Below are 10181 nucleotides of genomic sequence, written 5' to 3'. Positions count from 1 at the left end.
GTTAAAGTTTCAGTGTAACTTCCAAATGGCTTTTACGAGAAGTAGAAACTATAGGATACAGAAAATATACAGGATGTTTTTTCAAGCAGTCTCTAAGTCCTTCAGCATGTGAGTACAGCTTAGCAGTGAAAACTGGATTTAAATATACACGCCCCCAGATCTCTTCTCTCTACCCATCCTGCCTCGTTTCTCATGCTGTAGAAATAAAAGAGACCTCATGAAAGGCAGCTGGAGGAGATGCCTTTGCGTCCTGCTGGAGCTGAAAGTCTGAGGAGCCATTCAAGTGCTATTGACTTAACAGGAACCAACTGGTTTTTGTTGTTGTTTTGTTTTAGGAACAGATCTAAATCATACCAAATCCTGCGAGGCTGGTTTTGAAGAGTGGCGCCAAGACTGTTTTCTCTCACGTAGCTGTGTGCTTGTTGCAGGGCTGTGAGCATCAAAGCAGGCTCAGTTGGAGGCATTGGTGTTTAGACTTGTGGCTGGTCTTTCTCAGGATGAAATGCTAAGGGCTTCACTTCAATGGCTCCCAAAGTGCCCACTTGACACAGTTTCTTCCTTATTTTCTTTCTGGAAGAGAATATACATCTTCGTTTACACATTTGTCTTCGCAGATTTGATGCTTTTGAGGAAAGACAACAGGAGAAAATCTAGTCTGGTCTTGTTGTAAGGTACACCTTCCAATATTTAGAACTGACTTGGGGTCCACTGGGGGCCACTCTGGCTCAGCTTGGGGCCTCCATGGTGAGGCCCAACAGCGTCGGAATCTAATTGCCACAGAGAGAAGAGAGTTAACACAGGGACATGCCCAGGATGGCACCGCAGGGTAGGAAAAGCAAGAGAATGGGGGACAGAATCACTCGGAAGAAATGGGTCTCTCGGGGAAACTGTGGAAGTCTATGAGCACTGTACTTGCCAATTTCGTCCCCCAAAGAAGAGGCAGGTTTTTAATTCAAATCTGGAACCAAATCTAAGGCAGTGCTAGGCTGGGAAGACATCACTCCTCTCACCTGACTGCGTGCAGATCAAATGACAGGACCGGAGCCCCAGCGCGCAGTGTCTGTCTGGTGACCAGCCCCGTGTACTTCTTCACAGGGTCATCATGCCTCCCTCCATGCTGCGTGCAAACTGCCTGCTCACAAAGCAATCTGACCATTGCCAGATGTGGGCTTCTGGCCAGCTTTTGCATAATTCAAGCTTTTCTTTGCTCAAGATGGTACGATTTAAAGGGGCCTCAGAAGTTCTGTTTTCATCTCCTCTCCCCCCTCCTCACTTCCCCTTCTTGCTTTTGATCTCTGGAGCAAACCCTCTCATCCAAACACATAAGAAAACTTTATTACGTGGTATACATTAATACAGATAGCTGAAAAGAACAAGCCCATGTATCTCCCTTATGCTCACTAAAAAATTTAAATAATTCTTAGGCTTTGCTGTCTGCCTCCTTGTTTTCCACATGGGCGTCTCCGCCACGTTTTCTGCTCTCCAAGACTCAGGAACTTGAGGAGAGGAGTGGGTACACATGGTGGATCTGCCAAAGTGGAAGGGAATAGTTGGATTCCTGTCATCCAAAGCCATCTTTCTTAAGATAAAGTCCTCCTAAGAAGATCAGAGTATGACACAAGAAGAAAGATAAATAAGCACCAACAAATTTATATTTTTAAGTCAAGGGCTAACCGGGGGCTTTTCTCACTGACCTAGCAGGGTCCTAGGAGCCTTGATAGTGCAGTGGATTGCATGTTGAGCTACAGTTCAAAGCCATCGGCATTTGTGTGGGAAAAAGATGCGCCTTTCTACTCCTATCAAGAATTACAGTAGGAAACCCAGAGGGTCAGGGCTATTTTGTTCAATAGAGTTGGAATCAACTCTGTAACAGTGAGTTTGGAGTTTTGTTTTAGAAGTGGGGGCGGCATACATTCTGGGAATTTTCATTCTGATTTATAGAAGAACGGTCTCAGTACCTTTCATGAGGATTCAAACCAGGCTTGCTTCTTTCATTTGGGTCCATCTGAAAATGTTCAGGAAGAATTTCTTGAAGTGTATGTATCTGGACACTTATTTTTCTAGCAAGCTTAGATGCAGGACGAAAAGGGCCTCTCTTGAAGTTTCTGGACTGACCCCCAGCAGGAACAATGAGAACTATCCCTCATTCGCAAACCTCTTTTCCAGCGTCTGGTGAGAGAAATTGCTCAGGACTTCAAAACCGATCTGCGCTTCCAGAGCGCAGCTATTGGTGCTTTGCAGGAGGGAGTGAGGCCTATCTGGTTGGCCTTTTTGAAGACACCAACCTGTGTGCTATCCATGCCAAATGTGTAACAATTACGCCAAAAGACGTCCAGCCAGCACGTCGCCTACGTGGAGAGCGTGCTTAAGAATCCACTGTGATGGGAGACATTTCATTCTTTAAAAGAAAAAAAGAAAAAGATTCTCTTCATGTTACTGGTAGTTCTGAACGTTAGGTTTTTCGTTTTTGTTTTTTCCCATGGGGTCAAAAGGTACCTAAGTATGTGATTGTGAATGGAAAAAATAGGGGCAGAAATCAGGTATCGGAGCTCTAGCAGGGCAATGATTACAAGTTGAGATCCACAACATCAGCAGTTCAAAACAACCAGCCACCCCAAAGGAGAAAGGACTTCCTACTGTCTTAAAAAGCTACATGTTGGAAATTCACAGGGATGTTCTACCTTATCCTGTAGGTTCCCAACGAGTCAGCATCAACTCAGGAATAAGTTTGGTTTCGGGTTTTTTAAATGTCAATCAGAATAATAAAAAATAAACTTTTTAACTGATCTTGACCAGAAGCCTGTTCACCCAGCAGCATGTGATGCTATATTGAGAATCCAGCATGGCCATCCCGTGATGATAAAGAGATTTCCATGGTGAACTGTAAAGTGTTCACAGACCCAGGAGCAGCAACTGTGTACAGACTCTGATAGGACAGGTCGCCTGTGGACAGCCCTGGATAGCAGGTATGGTTCTTTCCATCCATCGAGCAATGCAAGGAAGTCAGCGACCAAGGCTCCACAAAACCCAACGGCTTCATTTAGTCTGTGCTTTCCCTATCAGTCCGCTCCCAGGACCGTGAGCCTGCTTTCACTTGTCTTGCTTCTTCCAGCTCTTGTTTATCCAAATTAATTTTTCAGGAAAGTAGAAGAGAAATTCCAAACTTTTCCAAATGTGCAGAACATTTTTCCATGAATTTTCAGTGTATTCATCACAGAAAGAATTTGTACTGGATTCCTAGGATGACACTAAATTTGATCCTGCGCTAACTTGGGGGGGGCGGTTGAACTATGGAAGAGCACTTGGCATCCCTTTTCCAATGGAAACATTTAAAATAAATCTTAAATAAATAAAGTGAACAACTTAAGAGAAACAGTGTAATACAGAGGAAATAGCACAGGCTTGAATTCTGGACAGTCTTGGCATTGAACTTTGCGTAACACTTTTTAAATGAACCAACATGGGTTTTTGTTTGTTTGTTTGTTTCATTGTAGTTTATTCAAGGGTCGCATTTTCACTCCTCGATGGATTTTATGTATTTCTCATAGGCCTCCTCACTCATTAGTTCATCAAGTTCTGAAGGATTAGTCACTGTCATCTTGATCAGCCAACCATCTTCATAACAGGATTTGTTCACAAGCCTGGGATTCTCTGTAAGCGCGTCATTAATTTCTGTGACTTCTCCTGATAAAGGAGAGTAGAGTTCACTAGCAGCTTTCACACTTTCCAAAGCACCAAACTCATCCTGTTTGTTCAGCTTTGTCCCAACTTCAGGAAGACTACAGTAAACAACATCTCCCAAAGCTTCCTGTGCAAAATTGCTGATCCCCACTGTTTCAACACCATTTTCTGTCGTTACCCATTCGTGTTTGTCTGTGAACTTGCGCACCAAGAGCAGAGCCCGGCCTGAGCGCAGCGTCTGCACGGCGGCCGACCCGGGACCCCAACATCGCGCCAGGCAGGGCGTGCGGGCCGCCGACAGCGCACGCAAGATGCAGGCCGCAGCCCGCGCACTCCGCGCAGCTTGCAGCGCCATGTTCGCTGGCCGAGTGAGGACTGTCTCCGTGCAGCCAACATGGGTTTTAATTCCTTTATTTATACAGTAGAGAGAACGCTGACTCCTGAAACTGCTCGTGATACTTAAAGATAAAGTATGTTAGTTTCTAGTTCACTCAATAAATTTATATTTCTCATTAATCTATTAATATTACAGTCTTACGGATGCCTGTGGTCATTTGAATTTGGAGGGTTAATTTAGATTAGAACACTCGAGGTGTTTTCATATTCCACATAGAAAAGTTTCAAAAATGAATGCATTCATTTATTTTCCCACTTTAGAACTGAGTGGAATAGAATGTGTCTGTGATCATTAAGGATCCTGTTGTGCCCTGGGCAATCATTGTACAGTGAACCTTTCCTGCTGGTGTGTGTGTGTGTGTGTGTGTGTGTGTGTGTGTGTGTGTGTGTGTGAGAGAGAGACTGAACCTTCCTAAGAATGCCATCAGAAATTCTCAGTCATCTGCCCCCCACATTTATTTGTAACATGAAGCACTTGAATTATTCCAAAGGAAAGGGAAATGGAGAGGGAGGAGATGGGAAGCCAGCCCATCTTGTTCTTATTAACTCCTTAGGAGGGTTTAGTGGGAATCAGTCACAAATTTTAGGAAAGGGGAGAGACATTTTGTTTGGTCCGAGATGATTAGATTCTGAGTGTAAATACTGAGAAGGAGGGTCTTTGTTTGCTTCTGGATGAGATCAGCCACTGTGTCTCTCACAGCCTGGAAATCTTTGTGACAGTTCCTCAGCTCCTTGAACACCAAACGGCTTTCACGAAATGGCAGTCTGATGAGTTAAGTGTAAATGAGTCAGAAACATACGGATTGAATTTCCCCGAGGGGGGAAAAAATGCATCACTTTAAAAATGGAGGGGCAGAGTGCTTGGGAAACTACATTATGGATTTTGTCAAGGTCACAAAGGATATAACTATTTCAGACACTCGCTAGAAGCCAAATGTGAGCTCGATGTGAAGCACTGGATGCAGGGTTGCTTGATCATGTATGTAAGCCCCTAACTGGGAGCTTCGCCCCAGTATGTCCATCCATACCCTCCAGAGCCTGACGCAGAAGTGCTCAAAGGATTGTACTCAGACAACACCATCGTGCAGTCTGTCATCAAACAGGGAAAAAGGATTTATCTCAATGTCTTCTTAAAGTCATCCCCACCACCTTCATTCAAAAAGTAAATAAATAAACATTCTGAATGAAAACTATCCAATTGGAGAATTCATGCAAAGGGCTGCTCTATTTGTCACTAGTTTTTTTGTTTTTGTTTAAAAAACAACAACAAACCTTAAAAACACGTAACTATAAATAGATTCTGCTTTAACCAATCCAATTTTTCACAATCTTTCTAAAGATTGTTGTCAAAGTGGATGAAAGGAGTTCTCACATAGGGGCCCCTCACAACCAGGTGGCACCGAGTAAGGAAGGGACAGTGATCCCAGAAGGAGGCTCATTGCTCTCATCATGGGTCCTGCTCTCCAAACAGAGGCTCCTATAAACACAGAAGGGCTGGCTCCCCATCTAAAGGCTTAAAGATGGTCATTCATTATCTCCTTAGGATGAACCACCCAGGACATCGCAGCGAGGCCTTGGTAAGGGCTTCACAGAAGCGGGTCTGGGAAGACAAGTGGAAGTGCAGGCAAAGTATAAGTGTCCCTAACTTTCTACAGCCCCTCCAACACCTCCTAACCCCTCTATTTTTATCCTCAGTTTCTCCAGGAACCCAGATTTCTTTCTGTGTGTGTCTCTCTCTCTGCCTCTACCACTCTCTCAGCCAGCTCTATTTACTTCTCCTTGGGATGTTCCCTGAGTTAGGATGGCCTCAGTGCGAAGACAGCCTAAGACCTTTTTTCAGAGCCACGTTTGTCAGGGGAAAAACAGGTGAGCTTTGAGTTCTCCATTCTCAGATGTAGATCCTACACCTCATTTTCAATCAAAGCAGAAGTTGGGTAGGGAAAGCGCATGACAGTCTGTTCAGCCCTCTCAAAGATTCCAGTTCTCATACCCATAAATCTTGACCTTAATCCTGAATGGATATCCTCACTGCCTGATACTTTATCATAATTTCTCAAGTTGTCCCTCCACTTCTAGCTTGTGGCAGCCATTTCTTTTGTCACCAAGTGCCCTCCCCATCCAGCCATGGGGAACTTCTACTTCACACAATTCAAGTCTATCTTGGTCTTGCTTTGCCAGATGTGAGTCCCTTCTGGGTGGAGACATGCTATCACTAGGAGAGAATGGCCCCCTGCCATCGCCCAGTGTCACAGGGAAGCAGTATTGATACGAAGATGCAGTGCTCAGCCATTCCATAGAGCCAGGGATCAGCAAATTATTTTTATATATAGCCAAGAAGCACATTGATTAGCTTTAGAGTAGGGGCTCACTTGCAACCAATCAGCTCTGCCATGAGAGCAAACAAACCTCAGACTCTTTGCTATCACATCAATTCTGACTCAGGCAACCCTGCGGGATGGAGTAGAACTACCCCTGTGGGTTTCTGAGACTGCAAATCTCTATCGGAGTAGAACGGAGTGGAAAGGCTCATCTTTCTGCTGCAGAACAGCTGGCAGTTTTAAACTGCTGACCTTGCAGTGTGTAGACCAACACAGAGCCCACTATAAGGGCTCCTTGAATACAAGCATAGACAATGCTGAAATAAATGTGCATTTCTGTCCCAGTAAACCGCTGCTAAACACGCCGTGAGTCAGAGTTTGTCAGTTTCTGACAAGGATACCTGTTCTAGACAGTCATCCTGAACTGCACAAAATCTCCATAAGTTATAAACAAACAAACAAACAGACAAAGCCTTTTATGCTTTTAAGCCAATGAAGCCTAGGAGTTGTTTGTTGTCCTATCACAATCTAGCCTATCCTGACTGATTGGCATGCGCGCCCCATGTCTTGTCTCAAACCTACATTTCTGAGTCTCCATCCTGGTAGCCATCTTCTCTTGATGCTTCCTGCACCATTAACTACTTTGCCCATAGAATCTTTCAGAATTGCAACTCGAGACATGAGTTTTTCTTGAGTTATTTCTATTTCAGATATGCTGAATGTACCCTTCCCTTTTGTTTTTCTAAATCTAGGTCTTTTCACATTTCATTATATTATTTGGTTTTGTCTTCTTGAGCTGCCCTTTGACATTTTCTATTGAGAATTTTGACTTCATCATTTTTTCCACTTGCTTTACTCTACAATTAAGAGCAAGTTTCAGAGTCCTTTTGGACATCCATTTGATCCTTTCTTTTTAATGCCCTTTTACTTTCTTCATGAATGGTTTTCTTGATGTCCTCCCACAGCTCATTCTATCCTCTGTCATCAGTGTTCAATGTGTCAAGTCTGTTCTTGTGTTCTGAAAACTCAGGTGTATTTTGGCTCTTGTGGACTTGTATTCATTTTCTTCAGCTTTATTCTAAATTTGCATATGAGTGATGGATAATCACTCAGTCAGTCACTGATCTGCTTTTAGCTGGTGATATTGAGCTTTTCCAAGGCCTTTTCCAAGGCCAAAAGGAACAAGTCAACACTGACTGTTTCAGGAGGTAGCATATGAGCAAAAATCAATGATGCTGAAGGAAATAGTTCAAGTGGCACTGAATGCATTAGTTGAAAACAAGGCTCCAGGAATCGATGGAATGCAAATTGAAATGTTTTAACAAACTGATGAAGCACCGGAAGCACTCATTCAGCTATGTCAGGAAATTTGGAAGACAGCCATTTGACAGACTGCCTGGAAGAGATACATATTTGTGTTCATTCCAAACAAAGGTGACCCAACAGATTGCTCAAGCTATAGAACAATATCACTGATAAATTTTGCACACAAGTAACATTTGTTGAAGATCATCCAATAATGGTGGACAGGGAACTTCCAGTTCAGGCTGGATTCAGAAGAGTTCATGGAATAAGGGACATCATTGCTGATGTCAGATGGATCTTGGCTCAAAACAGAGATTATCAGAAAGGTGTTTATTTGTGTTTTATTGACAATACTAAGGCATTCAACTGTGTGAACCATGATAAACTATGGATAACCATAGAGAAGAATGAGAATTCTAGAACACTTCATTGTGCTCATGAGGAAATTGTACCTGTATCAAGAGGCAGTTGTGTGAACAGAACAAGGGAATATTGCATGGTGTAAGATCAGGAAAGGTATGCGTCTAGGTTATAGCCTTTCACCTAGTTGTTCAAACTGCAAGCTGAGCAAATCATCAGAGAATCTGGTTTATTTTTTTTGTTTACATTTTATTCAAATTCAAATATTCTACCTAAACCATTATGTAGAAATAATGAACTTTCTCAAGTCTAACTCATCTTTTTCAACTGCTTTAAAAAAAAACAGACTTTTTATTTATTATTTTTTTAGGATCTAATAGTATCTGGAAGGAAAATAATTTGGGGAAACAAGCTAGATTTCTTAGATTTAAAAGGGTACTACAGGAGCAGGAAATGTTTTGACGATCCTATTTTCTTTTTTTTTCTAATAATCATTTTATTAGGGGCTCATACAACTCATCACAATCTGTACATACATCATTTGTGTCCAGCACATTAGTACATATGTTGACTTCATCATTCTCACAACATCTGCTTTCCACTTGAGCCCTTGATGTCAGCTCCTCCTTTTTCCCCCTCCCTGGCTGCTCCCCCCTCCCCCTGAACCCTTGATAATTTATAAATTATTATTATTTTATCATATCTTACACTTTCCAACGTCTCCCTCAACCACTTCTCCACTGTCCATCCCCCAGGGAAGAGGCCATATGTAGACCTTGTCATCTGTTCCCCCTTTCTCCCTCACCTTCCCTCCACCCTCCCACTATCGCCACTCTCTCCACTGGTCCTGGGGGGTTCATCTGTCCTGGGTTCACTGTATTTCCACTTCCTATCTGTGCCAGTGTACATCCTCTGGTCCAGCCGGATATGTAAGGTAGGATTGGGATCATGGTAGTGGGGGGAAGGAAGCATTTAAGGACTAGAGGAAAATTGCATATTTCATCATTACTACACTGCACTCTGATTCACTCCTCTCCTCCCTGCAGCCCTTCTGCAAGGGGATGTCCAATTTCCCCGGGATGGGCCCTGGGTCCCCACTCTGCACTCCCCCTCATTCACAATGTTATGTCTTTGGGGGTTTTTTGGTCTTTGATGCCTGATACCTGATTCCCTTCTCCACCTTGTCATCTTACAGGCTGGTGTGCTTCTTCCATGTGGGCTTTGTTGTTTCTCAGTTAGATGGCCCCTTGTTTATCTTCCAGCATGTGGGACCCCAGATTCTGTGTAATTTGACAGCTTGGCACCATCAGCTTTCTTCACCGCATTTTCTTATGTACCCACTTTGTCTTCAGCAATTCATGTCGGGGTAGGCTGGTGTGCTTCTTCCTAGTGGGTTGTGTTGTTTCTTAGCTAAAAGGCTTGAATCTGGTTTACTTTAAGAAGAAGTGGCATCAGGATTGGAGGAAGGCTTATTAGCAACCTGAGATGTGCGGATGAACAACCTTCCTTGTTAAAATCGTGGAGGACTTAAGGCACTTGCTGATTAAGTAAAGCGTTGCAGCCTTTAGTGTGGATGACATCTCAATGTAAAGCAAACCAAAACCCTCACAACTGGACCAGTAGGTAACACCATAATAAACAGAGAAAGGTTTGAAGTTGTCAAGAATTTTGCCTTCCTTGGATGCACCATCAATATTCATGAAAGCAGCAGTCAGGAGATCAAACAATGCTTTGCATTGGGTAAATCTGCTGCGCACGACCTCTTCAGAGTGTTGAAAAGCAAGGATGTTACTGTGAGGACTAAGGTGGTCCTGACCCAAGCCATGGTATTTTCTGTTGTCTCTAATCCATTGGCATTGGATGTTAAATAAAGAAGACCAAGAATTGGAGCATTTGAATTGTATTTCTGAAGAATGTTGAAAGTACAAAGGACCCCTAAAAGGACAACTCAATCTGTCTTGGAAGAAGGAAGGCCAGTGTTCCTCAAAGGCGAGGAGAGTAAGCCTTCATCATATACTTTGGCCAGATTGTCAGGAGAGACCAGTTTTTGCAGAAAGACATCACGCTGGGTAAAGTGGAAGGGCAGCAGAAAAGAGGAAGGCCGTCAATGAGGTGGGTGGA

The 10181-nt window shown here is 43.3% G+C and overlaps 1 protein-coding gene across 1 annotated transcript; it reads right to left on the bottom strand.

The window, feature by feature from the left end:
- Window positions 1-3485: 3485 nt before the first annotated feature.
- On the bottom strand, window positions 3486-4036 carry LOC101655863 (glycine cleavage system H protein, mitochondrial-like). The gene has a single exon (XM_004703872.2). The coding sequence runs from the start codon at window positions 4034-4036 to the stop codon at window positions 3515-3517; it is 522 nt and encodes a 173-aa protein (XP_004703929.1). The 3' UTR covers window positions 3486-3514.
- Between the last annotated feature and the right edge of the window lie 6145 nt (window positions 4037-10181).

This window comes from Echinops telfairi, unplaced genomic scaffold (genome assembly GCF_000313985.2).
Source record: "Echinops telfairi isolate 266 unplaced genomic scaffold, ASM31398v2 ScPeMD7_4;HRSCAF=17, whole genome shotgun sequence".
NCBI lineage: Eukaryota > Metazoa > Chordata > Mammalia > Afrosoricida > Tenrecidae > Echinops > Echinops telfairi.
The sequence above is the reverse complement of the archived record's forward strand: the minus strand, read 5'-3'. Positions and strand labels throughout refer to the sequence as shown.